Genomic DNA, 27090 nt, shown 5'->3' on the forward strand with positions numbered 1-27090 from the left:
GATGAGCCCGAGGGGCTCCAAGAGCGCTCCGACTCCCCGTCATCATCCGTGTCAGGAGAATCATACACCGGAGATGAGGGGGCGGTTCCCATGTCTACTGTGGGCTCTGGGCCCGACAGAGGTGCAGGGGGCGCAGCAGTCGCCTTAGCCAAAAAAAGCGTCGCGGAGACGCTCAAAGACGCCTCTGTCCACCCCCTGCATCCCTGAAGGGGGCCCCTCCCTGCAGGGCTTCTTTGGTGCTGGCGGTCTCTCGCCCGATGTTCCCGGGAGGTCAGTAGGCGCTCCCAAATGAGCTGACGCTAACTTAGCGCATTCTTCCACAATGCGCGCTGAGAGGCGGTCCTCCATGGGACCCACCACTTCAGTCACGCAGCGGTATATGGAACTATCCACCGCTTGATAGAATTCGTCATCCTGGAGGTAAGAGTAGGACTCCTCCTCATAATCCCCTTCCTGGGCCATACCAACAGTGTTAATACCAAAACCACTATACAGGTGAAAGGGGGGGGGGGACTAAAGACAGGAGCAAACCCTAGCACTTCATGCACCCAACCGGGTGTACTGCAAATCAATTATAGGCAGACAGAATGACTGCAATTACTTTTTGGGCCAACTGATGTGGCAGATAGGGAGGCACCAACCCCCAGCGCGCGGACTCTCCTCACCGGGACCGAGTCCAGCCACCCCCTGAGCGCGCTAAGCCACACGTTTTCACTCTGGTGCAACCAAAGCGCCTAAAGGCGGTAATGCGGTCCACGCCGCAATACAGACCCCTTCGGGGCGTCACAAGGGCAAGAATACCGACCCGGTAACCGGGCGTAAGAGGGGTAGGCGAGGGCAGGCTCCGGCGCAGGCAGGCTCCTCAGCGCGGCTCCAGTGAGAGAGGAGAGACGCGCTAAGGAGTCAGTTGTTTGACGCGCGGGCGCCCTCTGGTGGGCTTCAATGATACCGCACCATATCGGGGAAAAAGAGAGTCGCGTAGGAACGATTAAGGCGCTCCCGCGACTGAGGGCTCTGAAAAGAAAAACACATACATAACGCGATGAGCCCCCAACAATCCGTGTAATGTTTTGAACATTAGATGTCACAACAACCCTAAGGAAACATCAAAAAGCACTTATCTGGCTGCGGGAGCAGCGAAGAAAGAGGAAGAAGATGAAGAGAAGACTGACTATCTATCTGTGGTAGACATGGTGGAAGGACTGTCGATTGGAAGTACAGAAGAGACTCTTGGGAGTTGTGGTTTTCTGGACTGTTAGATCGTTTTTTCAAATGCTCTTTTGGATTGGGAGCATTTTTTTCACTGTTTGAGTATTTTCCTGAGCTGCTGTGGATTTATATGTTAATAAAGCGAAGGAAGATATAGCATAATCCGAAGCCTCCGGTCCTGACATAGAATCAGAAGGCTACATTTTTATAGCTCTCCCATAGTGTTCCTTAAGGCGGAAATTGTAGGAGTTGCACATATTAGTAGTAGTAATATTTTGCATGGTTTTCAGTTTTGGCCTTCATCAGTTTTCCGTAATGTTCTCGCTTTTCTTTTGTGCATCTACATTTGGTTCCGCTTAGCAAGATAATTTTTATGCTAGTAGAACCCAGTCAAGCCAAAAACAACCCTGAAACATGAGTCTTGCAAGGTACATGTCAGTGACCTAATTTCCTGAAGCGAATGCATACACATTTATTTCGATAGAGGCTTACGTTTTGCACAAATTTTGTATGTTCAGTGTCAATGTGGAGGAATAGAACATTAAGAGTTTTCTGTGAAGTAGATCTCTGGAAGCCATTTTTAGGGTTACAAAAACATATATGTCATTTATATTTTCAAAAAAACTTCAATACATCTTCATGAATTTTTCACCGTTGAAATATTTGCAGTGTCACTTGGTTGTATGTTAGAATATTGATTACACGGATATGACCCTGCCCATATGCCGACTGTCGCCAAATTATCAATGTAAGCATACATATAGAAGTATACATATACGATTCTAATCCTACATCTACATCCCTTAATGATATAAGGCACGTCGATATTGTATAATTTATGTATGCACAAGTTAAAATTTAAAACTCGATATTTTGATTGAACACTTTTCTCTCACCTGCAGTCATGATAAAACTGCATTTCTATTCCAGTCTTCGACACATATACCCACTAAAAAGAGGGAATATAGATTTAGGTTTCTGTATAATGTCTTCTGGTACAAAAGCAAAACTGAGACTTTATTTAGAGGGCTCTGTGAGTTCCGGTGCGTTGTCACTGCCCCTGTATGATCATCTAGAGACAGGAAGTTGTTGGCAGACTTTTCACAATGTTTTAAGAGGATACATTTTTCCACTAAATTCAGGGTTGTGACAGACCTGACACCTCCCATTTAGGTACCTGATGCTGGTCAGTGTATACTCTGAAGGCTTATTCCAACCAATCAAATCAATGTGGTTTAGTGTGCTTGATGATTATTCTTGAGTTCAAAGAATTTTATAGTGTTTTATTAAACAAGTGATTCCCTAGTTTTGATGCTCTCTACTCTTCATTAACACTTAGCTGATCTGCAGAGCAATTTCTTGTTTGCTCTAAACCAGCATGTTATGTGGGTTATTGACAGACAAAGGTGAGATCCTGAGTTTGTGGAAATTAGCACTCAAGACTTACAAACATTGAAGCGTTTAACTTGAGCCACATAGAAAATGCTAAAAATATGCGCAGCAGACTCGCACTTTCTCCTACCTATTACGCTGATGGTCTCACCACTTACAATATTTGTTTAGTTAGGTCATTCGAGAATACATTTTACTGGAGCATGATAGGAAAAAAGTAGAAGAAACTTAACAGGTTTTCTCAAAAAAAGTATTCAATATTAGTTTTACGATAGTGGCACTTCAGGATTCTATAATTATTTGCTTATGTTCTGTTTGGAGTTGATGATGTCATCATCAATTGTGCATTCATTCAGCACTGTATGATGGTTTTGACTGCAGTCACTCAGCAGTTCAGATGATTTGTTCATCAGATGCATACACATCTGTCACTTTTTAAAATACATAAGAGGAGGTGTCCGCACAGTTCTCCATGTTTTCAAAACCTGGCCAGTAGATCCTTCTTTCAACTGTACACAAGCATGTCATACCTTCTTTTTATATATACGCAGCCATCCCATACAGCCTACTTAACATCCCACAATGTGAACCTTGGGCATGCCCTATTAGGACTAGAATATGGGGCCCCACAAAGCTCTACCAGCACATTTCAGGACTGACTTTTCTCTTCAGAATGCTTCATGCAGCATCCTCATCCCATCACCTGCTAGCTCAACAGAGGAACCATTGCTCTACATTTTCAAGTCGTCAATATCATCATGTATCACCCCAACTCTTGAAGTGCAGTGACCGTGGCAGATCTACACCTCATAACTGTCTACAGCACCTCTTTTCGGATGACCGCCCCTAACCCACTGTAGTAAAGCCGTGGGCAACAGAAAGATCTGCACCTCACTGCAGGTTCTTTAGATACTTTACATGAAAAATCCTTTGATAATGAAATATGGAAGGTTAAACACTTTACCTATAGACAAGGCACATGGTACTGAAAAGTAAAAACAAACAGCTGAAGTAGTTTGATCTGCATATCATTTCGAAGTTGTTATCTGGAGGCAGATTAACCCTTCCCAGGAAACAGATGGTGCACTATATCTTATTGGGAAGGGGAGGAAAGTGTTTGCGACTATAAATTATGTCTAAAGTGTAAAGGATGGATAAGAGGCTCTTGGCCTTCCTTTAGCCTCTGCTCTGCGTGAAGGTAAATACATTTTCTTATATGTATTTGTTATGTGTAATGTTGTAAGTACTGGTACTCTTTATTGCACTGACACTGTTTTTACAAAATGGTGCAATACATTATTTTTATTGATCCCATACGGGTGACAAATCAGATTTAATGTTTGCAATTAAGGAGGCGAGATGTGTCAGTTAAATAAATGTATGTATCACTATCTACAATACAGAATTCTTTCTTGGACTGACCTGGCGGCAGACAACTTTTTTGTTATTTACTGTGAACCGACTGTTGTAGTGGTCACCTTTTAACATAAAGAAAATATGTGTTTACCTTTGTTGACAGTTGACAAAACTCTTCGAAAATGGTCTTCATTTAATGCACCCCTGTTAGGCAGTGTTCTGTGGTGCAATTTCACAAGAAGCCTGTAATAATTGATCTCGGTCCTGTCCTACAGATCCCTTTGTATTTACTAAATAGATCCTTAAACAACTCTACTAGCTCTCCTCTTTCCTGTACTATATTTCCTTTTTCCGTTTCCATCCTTTGATACAAGGTATGTCAGGCGATCTTTGGTTTATTATTTTTCAGCTATGTTTTACCACATGCTCTTTGTTTCTTGGCCCTGGGCTTTTAACATGGTTCTCATTATCCTGTTGGTTTACCAAAGGAGACACGGAAGAGGTATGACCTGAAGGGTTACTAATACTAATAGATCTGTGGTTTATACATCCTTCTGCACTTTTCCAGATTTTCCAGGCACCATGTGTTGAGTTGCAATCTAAGTTTAATAAAATGTTATAAAGTTAAACGCTTAACAGGATGAAGGTATGACTGAAGAGATACCCTATTTTCTCCATCACTCCTCTAATCATTTTAAATGAAACAATAATTGATAATCCCTTTGGGCTCATCAAAATTACTGGATTAAATCTGTTTTAAACTCATGCTCCTTCACTGGCTTCCACTGGACATGTAGATAGTTTTTTGAAATTGTCACTTTGAGAATAATCTCCACCCACAGTCCTTCTTAATTCTCTAAGACATACATTCCAGGATAAACAACCAGACTGGTAGGAAATATTTTTCTAACCATTAAGAAGAACATTTTGAACCAAGCCTGCTCGTGTCTATCTCCTAGACTGTAGAACCAATTCATATTGGAGATCTGAAAAGCCTTAAACCTCTTCACCTGAAGATCCACCTCAACAGAATTCCTCTTTTGAGATGACTAACCTCTAGCATATCCCCTTGATGATATCTTATGCAACCCATTATTAAAGTTTTGTTGCTTCTTGGCAGAGCCATTTGCCCCACTAACTTGGTTTGCTCTATATGAAATCCTAAAATATATTACTAGATAAACTTTACTTCTGTAATGTGTGAAGTTTGTAGTCTAGAATCCTATTTGTGTTAAATTCAGGTTGGTTTATTTGTGAACACATTGAGGGGTGCACTTTCCTGCTCCTTCCTCAGCCTAGAATCATTGATTCATGCCTGGGCCTGATCTCTTTAGAACTATTTGAGAAACCTTAATGTATAATTTCTCCTTGGAATAATGAGACCCTAAGTCCATGCATAACTTGATGGTTCGTAAGATATGACAGTTAGGCTACTAAGAGCACATAATACCATTCTCTGAAGTACACACGCACTGCTAGCAAGATCCTGTGTTCCACTAACAGGTGGCCAGAGTGGATTCTAGAGCAATGCAAGACTCAGCCCTCATTGCTTAAAAATATCTTCTGTTTAGAATAGGGTTAATTGATGTACTGATTTCCTTGTGCTTACCTGAGGCTTACCAACCCTCAGGTATCCCAATAAAAAATAAATTAATGATCCCTCTGAGGCAGAGCCCCAGTTTGGTAAAGCACCCTGTGGGAAGTCAATATACGTTATTCATTCTCAATACATTTGTAGCATCTGTTGAACATGCTCTTCATTTAGCCTTAGCATGATTGTAAACTTTCCTTGACTTTGTTGTCTACTTCAGTGTGTGTTCACTGGTTTCTCATTGTATATCTTTTAGTGGTGTGCACCGATTGCCCCTGCAGTAGGGGTGACTAATAGTAATTAAAGAAACCAACAATTATGATGTTTTCAAACGTTGTCTTCCTTCCTGGCCCTCTTCCTCTTGTGTGACAGCCTTCCCGATAACTACACCTGAGCCCCCCATTCTGCTCACTTCGCCACGATGTCTCACAGCCAATCGCACACAGCAGGGAGTCTTGCTATCCTGGTTGCCCCCTGCCAACCACAGTCTGCCACTTGACCACTACATCTTGGAGTTCCGTGTAGGTGAACGCTGGGAGGTTCTCGATGATGCCATCCAAGGGAGTGACACAGACCTGCTGGCCAAGGACTTGTCTCAGGTGAGAAGCAGAGCCTGTATGAAGGGGTCTGTGATGAGTGATCCAGGGGGGGAATGAGAGGAGTCAGCAAAGATTGATGGGAGTGGGGCCTTTGAGGTTGTAGGGATGTGTATGAGATTAGATAACGAGGGGAATCAGTGCTATATGATTGGATGCGCAGTGAGGTGGGGAGAGTGACTTTTAAACTGCTGACAAAGTACTGTTTGTGGAACTTGATGGAACATGTTTTTCTGAAGGTGGAGACTTTCACCCCTAAGCTTGCCAAATGAGTGTTTTTTGGAGGAATTGGAGAACCTGTATTCTTCCGTGTCTTATTGATGCTTATTTTAAGAATAGATATCTATTTCCTTTTGTTTGATTGTATAACATCTTCACTTTATAGCACACACTCTTTCCTGACTCTGACTGTTCATCGCCACAATTGTATAAATCCGTGTTATTTGGTTTTGTGGACTTTCTTTTCCCTGACTTCCATAAACACTTTTCACTCCTGCTCACCACATTTTATCCAGCATCTCTCCTTAATGTCAATCAGTTTCCAGGGTGAGGCGCCCGTTTCTGCAGTCTGCATAACCCTCTTCTTTCTGGATTGCTTGTCCATTTTGTTTGCCTGGCTTTCATGAGCCTCTTTTCAACTTCTTGTTTTTCCATCACACAATGGATCGGTCTGTTTGCATGGTTTACCTGTTCAGGATCGCATTTGCATTTGCTTTCTACGTGGCTTCTAAAGTGTTTCTGTATCACCCTGGTGTTACCATGCACTCTTCAAAATATGTGCTCCTCTCTTTTTTCACTGCTTTGAAAGATCTGCCTTGGCGGGAAGTCCATTTGAGTCCATCTGCCTCTCTTACAAATTCTTTGCTAAATCCTTCACACAGGCCACTGACAAGCACTTACTGGGTTGATGATGATGCAGGATTTTAATATGCTCTGCAGGACCCAATGGGCATTTAATGGAGGGTGAATAAAAGTAATCATAATGCGTAGGGCAGATCTCAGCTCTCACAGTGGCCTCAAGCTCCCACTGACTGTAACTATGTAGCCTTAACCCAAATTTAGGCAACACTTACTCCACATTCAATCTGTAACAATAGCTAAACCTTCCCCTGGGTGGCCCCCTCCTGAGTGAACCAGTCATTGTTATGGTGGTTATCACAGCTCCGGAAGCATCAAGAAGTCAGACTCTGTTGATGGTGCATACTTGTAGTTACAGTTACAGATTCATGCATAGCACTCCATTTCTCCTACATCGTCGACTCTCCTTCCCCCTTGCTTTGGTAATGCTTTCCCTGCATGCTTCACTTGCTCTCTGTGTGTCTTGCTCTACTTCATCCCCTATCATGCAAACCCTAATTAGTTTTCAGGTACATAGTTTACCCCTACTCCTTTGCTGCTCTGTCCCTTCCCCTATCAACACACTAATTAGGAAGTATGTGTCACTCCAATTTCCTTGTAGCAGGCATTCTGGGATGGACGTTAATTGTTCATGCTGTTTGTGCTGATATTGTTACAGGACACCTGGTATGAGTTCCGAGTACTGGCGGTTATGCAAGACCTCATCAGTGAGCCAAGTAACATTGCTGGTGTCTCCAGCACAGGTAAGGCTGAAGGTGAGTGTCATTACTCCAATCTGTGATGATGACACACAGTAGAGTGATAGCAGCATGATTTAAAACCAGCACACCTGACAAAGGTAGCTCCCCAGTATCATGTAACGTACGTACAACATATTGCACAATTTTCTTTTGTTGGACAAAGTGACCTTGAACACAAGGCACACCACAGTAACACTCAAAGAGCAATGACAAACAGGATAGGCTGTACTAATTGGCAATATTCCACAGATCAGTAACAAACTACTCAAGCAGTGCCACACTGAATTCTAGGTGGGATTGTAGGCCATAATAATCAGGGGTGAGGGCACAATGGTCGATGTAACAGGACTGGTCGCATTTCCTTCTAAACTTCCAAGATTTTATCACACCACCCAAAACAATTAGACATATAAAGAAAATCATGGGAGAGCAGATTCCATGATACGCTTGTTAAGAAACACATTACTAGTTACAACATAACACTCCAAGATCGATTCTTGCCACTGCCATGACCCCAACAACTATACAAACAGTGAGGAAAATATGGTAGAGCCTAGAACAAGTGTCAATGAAGGCCAGCTGTGTCCTTTTAACAACCTCCACTCAGACCTGAGAGGAAAACCACTGTTCAGTAACCCAGGAAATTGCAAAAAGTTTGGAATGGAGGTTTTCATGCCTTAATTTTTCCCTGTGGAACACAGTTTCACAACTCTTAGTATTCCTTTTAGATACTCGTATACACTTTCAAAATATTGTATCCTCACACATAACGTAAAGCAACACAAGAGTTGGAAAATGATTGTTACCAGCAGAAGAAGTGTAAAGGGTTAGATCCTGGGCTCGAAAGGTTAAAGTAACCCTGGCACAACCCATCCTCACTGGCCAGATTAGAGCTGGTCTCTGCAACCAAAGACTTGCAAAACCTAATCAAAAGAGTGCGCAAAGCATGCAGGGACACAATCCCAACTTTGAAAATACTGCTAGAGTGCAGGCTTTAACATTGTGTTTTATCTTCAGTAGTAACACACACCTTAACAGCCCTGCATGACAGTATATCATGTAGCAGTGACACACAGAATATGCCACTTAATGGCTGAGACTCTTATCAGCCTACCCCAGTGGCAATTAAGTGCCTGGCAGTGAAACACAGCAGCCTCAAATTACATTGTTTCAGAAAGTACCCACGTCACAGCAGCCACACACTGCAGAGCAGCATAACGTTGTGCAGAACACCAAGCACCATCATTTTAAAGAGAGCAATGGAAAAACAACATGCGGTAGCACAGCAGACTATTGCATACAAGCACTGAAGATTTAAAGGACTACCCAAAACCTTTTCAGTGATGAAAGTGGCAAATAGGATTGTTACTTCGTCAGTCCTCGGGATCGGTGTGATGCCAGAATTGTCCACCTCTTGATCTAGCCAAGCCTACTAGCAGTAAGGGCACAGGTCAGTGGCAGGATCAAGTGAGGGAAGGAAGGGAAGGGGACAGCAAGGAGGGAGACCTGAGACAACAAAGAACATCCAATAAGAACCAGGTATTCTACCAATACTATTCCCAAAATGGTTATTCAACTACTATTGCAGTACCTGTAACTAAACCAAAAAGCAGACAACTGTGCTTGAGTCCTGTTGCGATCAATGATATAATCCAAAGTAAACTCTGACTGTAGAGGGAAAACATAAACACAACCAAAAGTATACATAAGTATTGTAATACAATATTATCGTACTCCCACACCCCCATAGATGTAAGGAACCTGCATAACCTACCCTTTGTCTGTACTTGCTGAATCTTAATGGACCCTATTATATAAGCATAGCGCCATGGCCCCAGCCGTCAATAAAGGGTACTAGGACTCGCTGATGCTCCTTGATCAATACTGGAGTAAAGGCAAAGTTTGTACAGACTTAAAGTACGAGTTCTCTGGATAAGAATGACCTATGTAAAACACTCTTTGTTCCCGTTGTCAGTCTATGTTCGAGAGCCGTGCCGGGCACTCTCTGAAGGGAAGCAGGAAGCAGGAAGAAATACCGGCAATGATGCCAAACAAGAGATGAGAACAATGCCCAAAATAATCGTCCCCCACATGATCGCTAAGCAGGCACTCACCAACGGGGGGCAAAACACATAATGAAATCGGCCGACAATGCCGATCAGATCGTAGCCACAGGAAACTTAAGATGAACCATCCCCCGCACGAGTACACACCAGGCACTCACCAACGGGGGGCAATATCCGATTCGGCTGACAATGCTGATCGGAAAACGAACAAACAAAGAGAAACCTTCCCCCGCACGATCACCAAGCAGGCTCACCAACGGGGCATGGGCGATGTCAGAATCGCCCGACAATGCCGATCGTAGAAAACATGCAGCCATCCTCTGCGCGGACTCCTGGCCAAGGAGCCCACCAACAGAGGGCAGAACTAGGAAGCGGACGAAAATGCCGCCCGAAACAATCAGGACGAAGATCCCAGCACCAACGACGCGGTGGAAAATCCGACGGCGTTTCCTGTAGTGTGTCGGTGTTTATGGGACACTGTCGCACACAACTGGTGGTAGTACTCATGGGAAATGTAGTTCTTGATCCAGGAAGAAGCCTATTCCTTCCTGAATGAGGGTAATTATGGCAATGTGTTGCACACAACCGGACATATAACAAGGATAGGCGGCATCATGGCAAAAAACAGGGACACAGCACATTATGCTGCTAATGTATGCACACTGTAGAAATGTTAATTCACACTAAATTAACACATAAATGCACTCTGGTGACTCAGAGTGATCCCCTCGATTTATATGGAGTCTGACCAGGTTGAAGGTGGTCAGCAGTGGATGTTTGTTCTAGTTCTGCCACACCCTGGTGCCCTGTGAAAAGCTTGTTCCTTGCTTGTCCAGTGCACTGAAAAACAGCCATGGACACTGTCTGAATTACTCCCAGTGAAATCAGCATCTAATGAAGATGACAGTTGCCTCAAGGAGTGACTACTGGACAACCTTTCTCAGGTCATACTCCAGACAGAACAACAGCGGAGCAGATGCTTATTATTTTTCCATTTTATATCCAAGACAGTAGCCATTAAGTGACCATGTCTAGTTGCACTTTTTTCTTTTCTTTGTACTTATGTCTTCTGGACATCTGAAGTTACTAGGAGATTTCTTTTTGAGATAATCCCTTAGGAGACAAAAGAAACAGACAACGTCTTGATTTGATTTGAATAGATTTCCATTAGAAGGAGTTGATTCCTATTTTGGCGCTCAGTGCAAGAGGACTTTGAATGCCTTCATAGTCTACAGTAAAAGGGACAGAATGGGGAAAGCCCTACAATTATTGTCCTGATCCTCCTATCCACGTGAACATTTTGAAAGGCACTGAGCAGAATACATTATCTTCCTGCATTTCATTTGACTCCAGTTACTGATAGGCCAAATAACTTCATTTAAAAAAAAAAAAAATGTATTCAGCTTGAATATTGCATCATATTCCAAGACATTCAAGTGTATCATGACAACAAAAAACCACATAATTTTTAGTAAGAAATTACCAACTTAAAAGGTAGACTAAGAGAGACAGAAGGAGAGAGTTACATACAAATGAAATTGAGGAGCTCTATCCGCGCACCAGGCTGTGTAGCTCTTAGGCAATACAGTGAACTAATTCAGTATATCAATTGTTCTGCCACTGAACTAAGGGTGCCCAAATTTGCAGCCCCCTCTCCCGCCTCCTCTTGCCTGCCTGCATATACACTGCAGATTCTAGATTGTACAAGGCAAGGATCCTGGCTCTCCAGTTAACAAAAGTAGGAGGAGCTGGGCTTATCCACTCAGATGTGATGCATAAACGCATTACTGACATTGCTATAAATATTAGAGCTGAGTTGTGAATAGATCTATGGTCCTCCATATTTGATTGACAACCCAATATTACCACTTCCGGGGATAGGACCACTGATATTTTAAGGCTAAGATTGATAAATGTTTGGACTTCTTGTTAATGAATACATCAAGTTTTTGGCAGCTGAAAAACATATGTATGTCGCTGGCAGCGACTAGGCCACATCTAGGGCAGCTATGCCCACCATTCCCCCCCCATTTGGAGATTTTAGCAGGGGTATAATAAAGGTCCATTACAGCCATAAATGATAGAGAGCGAAAGCTCCCAGATTTTAAAACCAGGTTAGCTAGCTCTAGTGACTGCGTAATGTCTGCTCCTGACTGTCCCAGTTTGTTAGCCCATTTAGTATTTTGGAGGGAGATGTCGTCCGGCAGACCAAGGAGAAGGTTTTGATAAATGAGCCCAATTTTTGCTTTCTTCAAAATCAACTCTATGAGTGGGTTTTTAACAAAGGAACTTGGATTCCTGATCAGAAGTCGCTCCCGATAGCTACGGATCTGAAGATATTTGAAGAATTTGTGCGAATCCAGACTAAACTTATGCTTGAGAAACAAGAAGGGGGCGAGAGTCTCCTGTTGGGCTAGGTCTCCCAAGACACTAATACCTTGCATCCTCCACTTAATTGTAATATGGTCTTGGAAGATTTGTGGTAATAGTCTAGCTGCAGCAAGAGGTGTATAATAGTTAATATTGGGAATTAGCCATTTACGGCGTACTTTCCTCCACACCGAGTACATTGCCATGATGACTCTAAATTTAGTTTTCTTATAATAACTTGGCTCTAAGGCTGTTATTAGAATACCTTTCACACCCTCCCCTAAACCAATTGCAAGAATAGAGGGGTAGCAGCATGCTGGAATTACTGCTCTGTCACCAAATAGAGGAACGGCCAGATGTTGTAGTAATGTTGCCCAATTATAGAGCAGCAGATTGGGAACTGACCACCCTCCCCTGTCCACCGGCAACTGCCATCGGGCTAATATAGAGTGCTTGTAGAGCCCGAATAAAACCCGGGCAGAACCCCTTCCACTCCAAAACATTCCACAGGAACCCCCATGCAACCCTGTCAAACGCCTTTTCGGCGTCTAACAGGATTGCGCCAACGGGGGAACCCATAGCTTGGGCCCAGTCTAAGAGTGCGATGACGCGACGGACATGGTCCGCCGTGTCTCTACCCGGGATGAAGCCGTGCTGGCGAACAGAGACTAATGGTGAAATGACTAAAGCTAATCTGGTACTCAACATTTTTGCGAAGATCTTATTGTCAGTGTTAATAAGTGAGATCGGGCAAAAGGAGGCAGGATCAAGGACAGGCTTATTTTATTTTTTTTTATAAAATAATATTGGTTTATCGCCAAGAGTGAGGTATGTGGCAGAGCTGGGCTTCCCTAAGCATTATTAGGAGATCCTCCCGGAGCTCCAAGCGGAATACACTATAAAACTCCAAGGGGATAAAATCCGGGCAGGCCGCCTTACCTTTAGCCAAAGAATTGAGGGCCAGATCCACCTCATTCCACTCCATGGGTGCTGCTAAGATTGAGTTTTGGTTATCTGAAAATGTAATGGTGTTAAGACCATATATAAATGTGGCAAATTCTTCATCAACGTTTACATCACTAGATGACTCCGTGTATAGTGTAGAATAAAAGTTAGAATTTTTTTTTAAAACTCCATCCGGAGTATCGTGAATTCGACCTTGATCATCCTGAATCGAATCAATGCGGTTGGCCACAGCTTGTTGTTGAAGGCGCTTAGCGAGAACCCTTCCGGATTTTTCCCCAAACTGAAACATATTTGAATGATACTGTAAATATTTGGCTGCTAGATCCCTCCCAAAAAATTCCAAAAGTGAGGATTTAATACATGCCACCTGCATTTGATCGTGGGCAGTATCCCGACCATCCCTAATGTTATTGGTAAGTAAAATCTCTGCGCTACGAAGCACATTGATCCTAAGATTGATTTCCTCTTGGTTTTGCTTCTGCCGTGTCAGTGAAAAGCTGATAGTTTCACCTTGGATCGCAGCTTTCAGCGTGTCCCATACTGTGGTGTTAGAAGTTGACCCTCTATTAAAATTCAAAAATTCAAGGACCCACGGTCGCATATGATTTAAATAGGATTCCTCTAATAATAACTTCCTCTCGAAGGTCCAGGGTCTAGGAGCCTTTGAGATAGAGGGTAGGGTACAGTTAATAATCAGGGGGTTATGATCAGATATTATACGAAGTGAAATGGTAATTGATGTTATACCGGCAAGTTGGTCAGATAGAAAAAAGTAGTCCAGACGTACCATTTTGTTATGAGGAGCTGAGTAATAAGTATAGCCACCCAGATCCCCATGATGGTGATGCCAAAGATAAGACATTGCATGCTCCTGAACCAGCGCTTGTAAGGCCCTGAACACTTTAGGTTTCTTACCTATATATTTGTGTCCCCCCATGATATTAAAGTCTGCCGGTAGGTTGATGTTAAAATCCCCACACAAACTCACGGGATGAGGCCATTGAGACAATTCCACATTTAAATGATGTAGCACGGCAGGGTCGTCCATGTTAGAACTATAAACAGTGCAAATGGTCAGGGATGCGCCCTTGATCAAAAGCTCAGCGATGACCCAGCGACCACAATTATCTTGGGTAGTTTTTATACAGGATCCCACCCCACGCCTAACCAGGATAGCCACCCCTCTAATCATTGACGTCTGTCTGGAACATCTTACCAAATCAAAAACAGGGATTTTTAAATATTCTCTATTTTGCCATGACACATAAGCCTCCTGAAGGCATAGTACCTCTACATTTAAAGACTGGACAACTCTTGAAAATAAGGCCCTCTTTTTACCATTGTTCAACCCACAGACGTTTAGTGAGGCAATACGTACTTTAGCCGACGCCATTGAATCTTTTCAGTGAAAACAACAGAATGACTACTGCAATGGATATGATATCATGATACACACAGCATTTTATAAGCTGTTTTTTTAATGCGCCCACCCCCCCAAACCCCACCCCCACAACCCTGAACACCCCCCCACCCCCTCTGCGAACCCACCCCGCATTGAACCTGCCCCCACCCACCCCCCACACAAGGCAAACGGACCAAAGTCCCGATGATGGAGAAGCTGGTGAGCACTAAGCCTCTCCCCTAGAGTCCCTGCGACCTACACGCGCATGGGGTATAGCCAGAGAGGTTTTCGAAAGAATACAAAATAGAAAGAAAGACATTTTGAGATTTATCACCCCCCCGTGAGGACCAACCCCCGCTAAAGTTAAACAAAAAGCAATAAGGAGAAAGAAGAGGATAAGGATATGATTCCTAAACATTCTACATTGTGTCCAGAAAAGCTTTAGCCTGTATCTCTGAATCGAAGAATTTTGTTTGAGAATGATAAATGACTTTGAGCTTGGAAGGATAAAGCAAAAACACTTGCGCCCCCTTAGATTGGAATGGAGCGATTAACTGCTGTAGCTGCCACCTCCGTTCCACTGTGGCTGGACAAAAGTCTGGCCTGACGAAAAATTGGCACCCCTTTCCTGACCTCTGTCTGTCGGGTCTAGCTAGGTCATACAGCTTTTCTCTGGCCAGAAAGTTCAGCAGGGATATTAAAATAGCCCGGGACCTGTTGGAAGTTTGGCCAGAATGTTGTTTTAGTTTAAACGGAAACCGATGGGCACGCTGGATTTGCATTTGCCAGTCCCAGTCTTTCACTTCAGGGAATGTTTCCTTGAAAAGCTCCACAACGAATAGTCGAACATATGATCCCTCTATGCCTTCCGGAACCCCCAGAATCCTTAAATTGTTTCTGCTGGCCCTGTTTTCCATATCAATGATCTTCCAGTGTACATCATCCCTATGGGCTTGGATTGCCTCAATAGCATTCCTTTGTGTAGTCAGGTCGTCCTCCAATGTCGAGATGCGAGTTTCCGCTTCGGCTACCTTGGATGAAATCTCTGCACAGGTTTTGATAACCCTGCGGAGGGAGTTCTGGACCCTGCGGCCAGTTGCTTGGGCACGGGCACTTTCCTGGCGGGTCTCTTCCCGGTGGGCGATTATTGTTTGGTAGATAATCGCTAATGTCATTTCCCCCGGGGGTGGGGCCATGCTAAAATCGGGGATATTAGAAGCTGCGTCCAAGGGGTTGAGTTGCGCACCCGGCTGGGTCGTATACGAATAGTCCCAAGCTAAAGAGCCAATTCCCTGATCAGAGTCTTGAGGTATTTTACGGACTGTGGATAATACATTGGAGATGGCAGCAGAGTTCAATACCTCATTTGTACGCCAGTTGCCGGTTTCACTATCTTCGTCATCCGTCCAGTTCCTATCCACACCATTTTCATCCACTGAGGAGCCAGTGTGCTCAGATAGAGAAAAAAAATCTGCGTCTGTATCCGCATCAGTAATGATTGAGGCTGGTGGTAGTACTTGTGGAGACTGTAACTGAGTGTGGACACTAGGTGGCAGCGGAGAGAGTGCTACAGCCGGAGCAGTGAACAGGTACTGCTGGGAAGTCTGTACAGAAGGAACTACACCTCCCATAGTACCCCGGGGTGGTGCAGGCAAAACCACTGCAGCCTCAGTGCTAATCAAAGTTCCATGTTTATTAAGATCCACTGTCCCCATCATTGACTGCACAGCATCTACGGTGCCCCCGTTTACATCATCAGTCAAACCAGGCAAAACAGGCAAAGCAGTAGCTGGTAAAAACTTACAGACAGCATCCGACTTACCCACTACGGCTGGGAGTACTTGAATGGATGTCATGTCTAAAGGCTGTTGAAGTTTTCCAGACGCTGGACTTTGTGAAGTCTGAAGTGCTTTGCTGGAGCTGGCCGTGCGGGTCTGAAAGATAGACGATAGGTGTCCAGTTTTGACATTTTTAGAGATCTTGCCGGCTAAGCTGCCTGCCTGAGCCTTCTTCGCGCTGTCCACTTTAGGCACCGGCTGTGGAGCAGAAGACTGGGGCGCCAATGGTTTTGGCATGGCACGCACTTGAATTTTAGTTTGTACCTTCGGCGGCATTCCGGCGTCCTGAAAACAGAGCAAATGAGCCTGATGCAGCCGTCGCGCAAAAACAGAGCCGCTGCAGCACAGACGCCAGGGAGCCAAGATCAGCTGTGTGATGCGGCCTCGGTTTCGCAGAGGCAGCTGCAACATCCCGCTTCGCACGGAGGCAGGTAAGAGATCGCTCCTTGTAACAAAGCGAAAAGGCCTTGTTTTTAGTCCATTAGATCCGTATTTATCCTCTCATTCAGGGCTGATTTTCACCGGCAGGGCGTACACAAGGGGAGAAGCGTTGCTGGCCCGCTTACTCGGCCGAGGTGACGGCCGCCATCTTGCCCTCTAGGCCAAATAACTTCAATGGAGAAAGCAAATGTTCAATATCTGTTTGATGATCTAGGGCTATGTTTCCGTTTGGAAGAAAGGACCTGTAGCAATTTATCAGTATGTGTACCACCTGAAAAAGAGGTTGGTCAACCGCTGATTGTTAGAACGAGACTCACAATTTTTAGAGTGATACACACTACTGGAATTACTGGATATCAAAGTTTTCATGGGATTTTGGCATTTGTCTCTTGACATTGTTTAATTTTAAGACTGTGGCATGGAACTATCTTTCAAATTGAAAGTCCCAGTAGTTGGGAACCAAAGTTTACTGGATGACACTTGGAAGTAGTTTCTTACATACTCGGACTAATGCAATGTTGGCGTGCCAAACCATATGCATTCCATGCAGTTCCCTAAATGTGAGCAGTGGAAGGATATGTCAACCCATCAAAAGAAATGCAAAGTGGCTATGCTCCAGTGAAGAGAAGAGACAAACATAAGCAGAGGAAGGCAGGCCATCGAACAAAAAGCAAGCAAATCAGAGTGACAAATCCAACTAATTGTATGAAATGGGCTAGCTCTAAACGCATAAGGTTTTTGGTATGGACTACAAAAGGCATTTGCTTAGTGACAGCTAAAAGCTGTCTGGTAGGCAATACCTTAAAACCTACCTTGGACACACTATTTTAAGCAGATATCAACCCATTTCCTTATTACCATTCTGTACTAATGTGGCCGAAATGGGAGTGAATATTCAGATATCACCATTCATCTCAGCCAATTCCTTTGAGTCTTTCCAGGCAGGATTTCGCCCCTGTGATGAAACCAAAGTTGTTTTGTTTGCTGTTAAAAAGAGCTGGGCATGATCCTGCATTTCCATAGTCGGTCCAGTGTGTAAAAATGCGAACAATACTGAGTTTATCCTGAGATTTGATGGGATCTCTGAAAGAGCTCAGAGGCAGCCCAAATAGATTTTAGATTTGGTCTACTACAGTTGATATTTGGATGAACTATAACTGTCTCAAGTTAAACAATTTCAGAGGGCGTAGTGTTGAGGTGGGGGGTGCGCATGATCTAGTCATCTGCACTGTTCTCTAATGATTTGTCCCAATGTCCTATTCCTGCTCAAACAGTAAAAAAGGAAGGTGTCTACGTCAATGACGACCTCACATTTAAACCCCAGTTAGCTAAGGTATCTGCCACATCCTTTATTACTTGAAAGTTTTAAAGAAGATTCTCCCTTTTCTTCCTGAACTCACTCATTTCAATTTTATCATGGCAATGTATGCATCTTGCTTGGATTATGTCAGTGCCCTTTACTTGGTCCAAGCTAGTGCTTCCACTCACTGCTCAGTCTCTCTTGTAGGACCCCGATTTCCAGTCACCTAAAGATAATTTGTTGGCTTTCCATTTGGAAATGTAATCTGTTCTACATACAAAGCTCAATATGTCAAACAATTTATAACAAGAGTCAATCATTTATTCATTAGCTCTTCAGCAGGTATACCCGTTGCACTTAACATGCTCTGCTTATACCGAGTTTTCCCAAGATATGGAAAACTGGTCGGGTGATTGCGTCTTCTGTTACCAGGTGATCATTCTTTGGGATTCTCATCCTATTGATCTCTACTTAGTGACTAATTACAAGCTGTTCAGAAACAATTTGTATCCTTCACTCTTCCAATTGTAGTTGTCCAGCTTGCACTGACTGTGCTTTTTGTGCTTTTGACTAGTGTTAGCTGTTGTGTGGTTTAAGGGTCCGAATGGGATTTTGCCTTTAAACCTAGAGTTCTTGAGCCCATGTATTTGCTTAATATTCAAGCATTGCCTTTCTCGAACTCTTTGATATAGTACCCAATTGAAGTTGAACATTGGGTGTATTTATGTTTTCCTCTTTATGTCGGGGAAATCTCCTTGGCAGTGGTATATAAAAATACAAAAATAGGAAAAGTTATGTCCAGGTGCCATGCTTCGTAAAGAAGCTATACTCTATGGTTTAGCATAAGGGAGATGCATGTAGGTACGAACAACCTGGGCTTTTCAATAAGCCATGTCTGCTTCTGGCCATCTGTTATGTTATGTGAGTGTTTAGAAACATTCCCTAAACTACACTAGAAATGCAAATTATGTAAATGGTTCTTTAAATACTGGCAGAATTCTTTTGAATGCCAAACTAGATCACGGGTGCCTTGCATGTTAGATATGGGGGTATGCTGTGGTCCATCAAGACGGACATGTCCTGCTCTTGGCGTTTCATGATTTGTCTTTGAGTCAAGTTCACATTATGTCCATAAAAACTTCCATCATCTTGCCTGGGATCAAATAAACTACCATTCTATCAAAGCAGAGATACAGGTGCACAAAGTATGGTAAGCCAAAATATGCACAGTGGCAAGGAAGCTTTACCCATTTGGCCTGATACAGGATGCAGAAAAATAATATGGTAGGCATATTCTCTATATTGACATATTGCTGTTCATAACCATAAAACACTCTGCACACATGTATGGGATTCAGAGTGCAATGAAAATGATTTAATGAAGAAAACTGAGCTATTGTAAGCAGCATTTATTTTAATATAGGCAATTATAGTAAAAAGCTTATTACAATAAAATACAATTTAGCTAAAAATCCCATTTCTCAAAAATAGTAAAATAACACTATTCCTTCAGGAATCCTGGAGGTTGCGATCCCTGCAGATGCAGGGTTGTTAATTTTTACACTCTGCAAAGAAAGGTTATCTAAATACAGCTGAGACTCGCATAGGCCTATGTTTTGTTTTCTGTCAAAACATTTTTTAAACCTCTTTTTGGTTTTAAATCCATAAGGATGGCTTCCCAATAACTCCTTTTTTTGAGATAGGAATATATATATACTTTTAACACTAGGAGAGTAATTCTTCAGCTGGCTCTCTGACATCTTCCTATAGATGTAAAATATCTTGGTAAAGTGCACATACTTTTGTGATTTGTCTTTTAAAAACTCATTTCAATGAGGATTGTGACATATGGGAGCAGTTGCCACGTGGGATGTTGACAGACAAAATGCGTGGTCTCCAGAAATCTTATCCTGAGATTTTCTCAGAAAGAGGAAGACACCAACTGCCTCAAATGGTGGGAGGAAGTGATGCCTCCACTTTAGAACTTGGGAATCACTCTGATATCTCTAAGAGCTCATTAGAGAAACGATACCATTGACCCCATTATCACTCCCAATTGGCATTAAGACATTAGATATCAAGGAATTCACATTCAGACCATTGCTGGTCACCTGTTTGATTGCAAGACTCCCCTTTTATCATCAAAGCCTTTCTTGACATTGGCTGGGACTTTGTGGTAAAGATCCTCCACATTCAGATCCTCTTCAGCAACAAGACATGCACTATCACAGAGCAATGGATAGAAAGGAACAGTAATACCAAAAGCCATTTAGCTGAAGTATGTTAAATAAAACCCTGACTTGAAGCTCCACTCAAAACCTTCATTAGGGCACTTGTAGTCCCCAGAGAGGGCCCCAAATGTTCAGCCGCAGGCATCTCAGGGTCATGACCCTCTAGCAGCATCATAGGTTCTATTCCAGGGGATACTCATCAATAGTCATAAGCACTGAATAATCCCCGCCCACGTGCGGGACTTCAGAGCATATACAACAATACATATATATGTGTATGTTTAGAACCACAAGTACATAGTACGGTCTAAACATACATATATACATGTATAAACACAAGTATGCAGCCTATTATATATCCAATAGGCTAAGCAGCCAAAATTACATGTATTTCTATTGTGTGAAAATAATATCACATACAAATACTGCAATAGGGAACATGCACTGCAATAGTGTTGCACAACAATCTTTTATTTTCAGAAAAGAAAACTGGTAATAGCAGGAAATTAGCCCAGAGGCTGCATAGATAAATAACATCACTGAATAGAAAAAACTGCCACCATGCCTTTAAGGCTTCTATGAACCTGGACACCATGCCTTTAAGACCTCCAGGAGCCCCCTGATCCCATCATGCACCACAGGTGACAGTTCGGTCAGTTAATTTTTATGGTGTATACACCTGTAGGAACCAGCATATATGATGCGAGCAACTCAGTATAGCACTGTTAATGCTTGTCCGGGGAGGCGGGAGGGTTGCTTATGACTTGAAAAGTATACCCCGGAAGAGAACTAGGATTACAGGTAATACATTTATCCTTCTCTTCGAGGGGATACTCCTCAATAGTCATAAGCACTAAATAGAGTAGCAAGCCCATACCCACTTCCTTGTGGACGAGCAAACAGCAGCAAGTACAGTTAAAGAAAACATGTTACATGGCATTAACCAAATACATTTCTCAGAGAGGCTTGCCCAAACTGAGCATCCGCCTGTGTGTCAGAGTCCAAACAGTAATGACGAGTGAAAGTGTGAACTGATCGCCATGTAGCAACGTTGACAAATCTATGCAATGGGCACATTCCTAAGGACAGCTGTGGTAGAGGCTTTTCCCCTTATTAGAATGGGCCTTAGGTTTGCCCGGGAGGGTTTTGTTGGTTAGTTGGTATTACAATGATATGCAAGACACTATCCACCTAGAGATAGATCTTTTGGAAGCTGCAGAGCCGGTATTTATGAAACCATAGTAAATAAACAGACGGTTCGATTTTCTTAGTTCCTTTGTTTTGTCTAAATAAAATTTCAGAACCCGCTTTAGGTCCAGAGAGTGGAGGGACCTTTCTGTAGGATTTGAAGGATTCGAGAAGAATATAGGGAGTTTGATTGCCTGATTAATATGGAAATCCGAGACTACTTTAGGTAAAAAACTCGGCTGTGTTCTTAGAACCACTCGGTTAGCATGAAACATAGTGTAGGGCTCTTTACAATACAGCGCCTGGATCTCACTCACTCTGCGAGCAGATGTAATAGCCACTAGAATAGCGGCTTCCCATGTCAAATTTTGTAAAGAAGCTCTATAAATAGGTTTGAAAAGAGCCTCCATCCAATGTATTAAAACAATGTTAAGTTCCCATGGAGAAGAAGGAGCCCTGATTGCAGGGTAAACCTTTCTCAAACCCTCAAGGAAGTCTTTGACCACAGCAATTTTGAAGAAGGAAATCTGAGTAGTGGGATTTCTATATGCTGTGATAGCTGCAAGATGGACTTTAATAGCGGAGAACTGGAGACCAGATTTTGCCAAATGCAGCAAATATGGTAAAATCACCTGTTCTTGACCCCGGATGGGATCATGTCCATTGTTCACACACCATAGGTAAAAACGCTTCCACTTGAACGCATACGATTTCCTAGTGGAAGGTCTCTTTGCTACTTTGAGAATGTCCATGCATTCTGAAGTCAACTGTAGGTGTCCATACGGTAGGACTTCAGGAGCCATGCCGTGAACCGTGGGGATGAGAGATTAGGGTGAAAAACCTTCCCTGCATGCTTGGATAGCAGATCCGGATGGCATGGCAACCTCCTGTGTGGTACCTCCGATAGCTGAAGAAGGTCTAGATACCACCACTGACAAGCCCATCCCGGGGCTATCAGGATCATTCTGGTGTTGGTCCTGTAGAACTTGTTGATTTCTGTGTGAATCAACGAATCAGTGGAAAGGCGTACAGTAATGTCTGAGACCATTCTATCAAAAGGGCATTCCCTTGAGAGCCTGGTTGGTGAAACTTGGATGCGAAGACAGGGCATTTTGCATTTACCGCGTCGGCAAACAGGTCGATGTCTGACACACCCCAGTTTTGAAAGATGTTTTGAGTGACTTAGTTGTTGAGCACCCAGTCATGAGCTTCGACTAAGTGTCGGCTTAGGACGTCCGCCTGGGAGTTGAGTGTCCCCGGGAGATGAATGGCCACAATCAATAGGTCTTGTGCGAGAAGGCAGTTCCAGATGGTCTGAGACCATAGAGTCTCGATCGGGTACCACCCTGTTTGTTCAAGTGATACATCGTCGTTGTATTGTCCGTTTGAATCAGAATGGACTGAGACTGGAGCGAAGGGTACAGTGATTTGAGAGCTAGATGCATGGCTGTCAGCTCTAAGAGGTTGATGTGGAAACCTCGTTCTCTTTCTGATCATAGATGTTGAACTTGCAGAGGACCCATATGAGCACCCCATCTTTGGAGTGAGGCATCCGTGACTATCGTCTGAGTAGGGGTGTCCAGGTGAAAAGGAACTGCCTTCATCAAGTGGGATCGCTTCATCCACCATCTGATGGAATCCCTGGCTGATTGATGGAGAATCACATGATATTCCCAGCGACCTGATACCTGCATCTACTGGCCTTTCAGACATTGTTGTAAAGGAAGCATATTTAACCTTGCGTTTGGTACGATGAAAATGCATGACGCCATTGAGCCCAGCAGTGATAACACCTGTCGGACTGTGGGACGCTGCGTGTGAAGGAGTTTCAAACATTTCTCGTGGATTGAGGATAGCCTCCCCTCCGAAGAACACACGCTTGCTTTTTAGGTATCTAGGGAGGCACCCAGGTAGTGGATCCTCTGTGTTGGATTGAAGATCGATTTCTTGAAGTTGACATGAAGGCCCAACCGGTTTAGTAGCTGAAGACAGTACGAGAGATGAGTCTGCAGCAGGGCAGGGGAAGAGCTCTTCAGGAGCCAGTCGTCCAGGTAGGATATATGAATATCCTCTGTTAGCGGAGAAAAGCTGCCACCACAGCAATGCATTTTGAGAATGTTCATGGGGCCGATATGAGCCCGAACAAGAGCAATGTGAATTGGTAATGCTGGAATGAAACCCGAAACCTTAGAAATTTGCGATGTTTCTTGGACACTGGAACAAGGAAGTATGCATCCTGCAAATCGATGGAGCACATCCAGCCCCCTTGATGAAGTTGTGGGAAAATTTGATGCAGTGCCAACATACGAAACTTTTCTTTGCATATGAATTTGTTCAACAGTCTCAAATCCAGTATTGGTCTGTATTCTATGGTGGCGCCTCTTTTTTGCACAAGGAAGTAGTGAGAATAAATCCCCTGTTTCCTTTGTGGAATGGTAACTTTTTCTATGGCGCCTTTTTGTAGAAGAATGTTTACCTCCGCTTGTAACAGATGGTGGTCGTGGAGAGATTTCTCTCACGGAAGGATTGATGGAGATGGAGATTTGAACCTGAGCAGATACCCATTCTGCACAATATTGATGACCCACTTGTCCTTCGTTATCTTTTTCCACTCCTCCAGATGTAAAGAAACACTTCCCCGCACCGGAGTGGTCAATAGGCATGGAGGAAGCCACACCTCATTGTTTTGTTGGTGGTATAGGTACAGCTGACTGCTGTTTCTGCGGTCCTCTCCCTCGCCCAGGTCTCCTCTGTTGATAGTGAGACCTTGATTGTGTCTGACTTTGGTTTTGTGTGGTCCGGTGAGGGGTTTGAACCCTCTGCTGAAAGGAACGTCAGAAAGCTTTCCACTTTTCCAAACGAACAGCCTTCAGAGTGTCCTGTTCAGTTTTCACCTTGGACATTTCATCATCCGCGTGAGACCCGAACAGAGAAGAGCCATTGAAGGGAAGGTGGACAATCTTCATCTGTGCATCAGGCTTGAGACCCGTGAGGGACCATCTCGGAATCAAGCACTCCTGTTGTGGCCATTTTCAATTAAACCTCACACAACATCCTGAGGTATTTAAATGAGAAATCTTGTATATTAGTGAAAGGCAGTTTCTGTATCGTAAGATCTTCATTGATAGTCATAAATGCTTGAATATTTACTTGCAGTGTGCATGGACCTTGGAACATCTTTCAATACTAGGAGTGTGTGTTGGCGACCACTGCAATCTCAATATTGATGGTGAGGTATGGTGCTGTCAATTCTTTGACATTAACTGACCTGAATGGCGATGGTGTTAGGTCATCAGTCCTTCTCTTGACAGCAAGCAAGTCGATGTTGATGGTCTTGAAGGCACTGTCAACGATCTTGATTTTGTTCTTCGATGACGACTAAAATGATGCTTCTTCTCCCTTAATCTACCTCTGTTATATTCTTTATCAGAATATGTAAGTGATCTGCAGACAAATCCTTGTATCTTTTTTCGTCTTCTTCTCCTATTCTGCCTTCATGTTCTCTAGCATACACCACTTAGACAAATGCCTTCTCTGTCCTTCAAAATTCTTTTAGACATCTTACAGATATTGCAGTTTAAGACAGAGTGGGAAGGAGATAAACACACAACACACACTTTGTGTGCAGCAGTTTTTGTGTGCAGCTGTAATAGCTTTGCTTTTCCCACATGAGGGGCACGTGGAGAATAGGGATGACCTTTTTATTGAAAATCCAATCAGCAAAGGTAGAAAAAAATTAACCGCTCTGCAGAAGATTTTATGACTTTGAGTTTTTCATTTTTCTATGAACCAAGAGAAAGAACTGGGTGAGAGAGGCAACTGCCAATACAAGGCATTTCGTGAAGGGCTACCATCCAGATTCTTAAAGGATAGAATCAGTTTTCTATTTCTATTACATGTAAACCTACAAGCTGTATTTTTACATTCATGTTCTCTATTTCAAAGTCTCATTGCGCTATATTTTCTTTTGCAAAATGGTGCAATGTAATCAAATGCATATATTTAGAAAGATTCTGATGAACATTCATGAAAAATGAGACCTTTTGTTAGGCTTCGCTTCAACAGATTTATTCAGAAGATTCATGGTCAAAGACGCTCTTTGATGTTGTTTCCATGAAAATGAACTATGTAATGATGTTCCAGGGTCCACACACACAGCAGGGAATTATTAAAATATTTATGACTTGGGTTGGCGACTAAAGGTAGGACATTCCAGGACCTACAGGGGCGTTATGCCCTCCACGGGACACAGTTTTATTACTATCTACAACTCCGCCATGACTCTCAGTGTACATATGTCCACAGACACGTCTCTTCCTGAATTCAGCCTGTTAGAAGCTCAGGTCATGATGGGGAACCTGGGGAGGGGTGGGGTCTCACAAATATACCGTACCCTTGTTAACAGCGGACCAGCAACTCTTGACCCTCTCCGGACCCGCTGGGAGGGGTGGGTGGGTCCTCTGGAGGAGGAGGAAGACTGGCGTAACGCCCCTATGGCCCCATACCATCACGACCTTAGCCAGACTCCGCCTTATTCAATTATACTACTTCAATGCGGCCTACATCACCCCAGCATGCTTACACAAAGCAGGGTTGCATCCCTCCCCTAACGGCGTCCGCTGCAGCCACAAATCAGCGGACTTCACCCGCATGATTTCGACATGCCCTAGCCTTGCCCCATATTGGTCGGTAATAGAATCAGAAGTTACGCAGGCCGAGGTTGGCCAGTGACCCATGATCCCGTGCATCTCATCTTAGGGGTGATGGATGGCCTAGATGAATCAAGAGCAGAGAAAACATTTCTTAGGACAGCACTCACCTGGGCCCAAGCACAACCTCCAATCATGATACAGTGGCGCTGGGGAGTAGATTGGTGTGTCACAAAGGAGAGACCCTTATTTGAAGCCCGAGGATACCCAACCAAATACAACAGAGTCTGGGGCAAATGGCTGAACCTGCTGGACTAAGGGCGGAAATTTCCCCCACACACTTTTTTTTTGCACGCTCTGGTGCAATATTGGTGCTTCCATCTTCTACTCTATATGTACTCACAATTGTGATTGCTGTAAATACTCGTATCAGTGATCACATGTTGTGTGCTTTTAACGTGTTTGATCTTAAAATCAATAACGTTGATTTATTAAAAAAAACATTTATGTTTATCAGAGGAGGTACTATGATGCAGAACCAAGATTGCAGGTCCACTTTTTTTCTCTCTAAAATCCATTTTCAACAATATGCAAGAAGTCATTTTGACCTGATGCAGTCTACTTAGTAAACTTAAGGTTAGAGTTTCAGTTCTGTTGGAAGAACCAGATGAAGATAGTCGCTGTACAGCCAGATATCCTCATGAATTGACTATTGAAAAATCACAGCTCATCTGTGCTAGATGGAAAACCAATCAACTGCCTGACATAGTGGTCCTTTTGACACTAAGTGCCAGCTTATGCATGGTTTTAGCTGTGGTGGGATGGGAAGAGATCTGTAGCAGGAACTCTTTCCCCCAGGTTAAGAAAGATACAATTGTTACATTCTGAGAAATACTG

The 27090-nt window shown here is 43.4% G+C and overlaps 1 protein-coding gene across 1 annotated transcript in view; it reads left to right on the forward strand.

The window, feature by feature from the left end:
- Positions 1–27090, forward strand: part of IGSF9B (immunoglobulin superfamily member 9B) — a 1214248-nt gene that overhangs the window by 758032 nt on the left and 429126 nt on the right. The window contains exons 14-15 of the mRNA XM_078681939.1: positions 5921–6147; positions 7661–7757. Coding sequence (XP_078538065.1) covers positions 5921–6147; positions 7661–7757 — 324 coding nt within the window. The remainder of the gene's footprint in view (positions 1–5920; positions 6148–7660; positions 7758–27090) is intronic.

Source organism: Lissotriton helveticus, chromosome 3_1, assembly GCF_964261635.1.
Source record: "Lissotriton helveticus chromosome 3_1, aLisHel1.1, whole genome shotgun sequence".
Taxonomy (NCBI): Eukaryota; Metazoa; Chordata; class Amphibia; order Caudata; family Salamandridae; genus Lissotriton; species Lissotriton helveticus.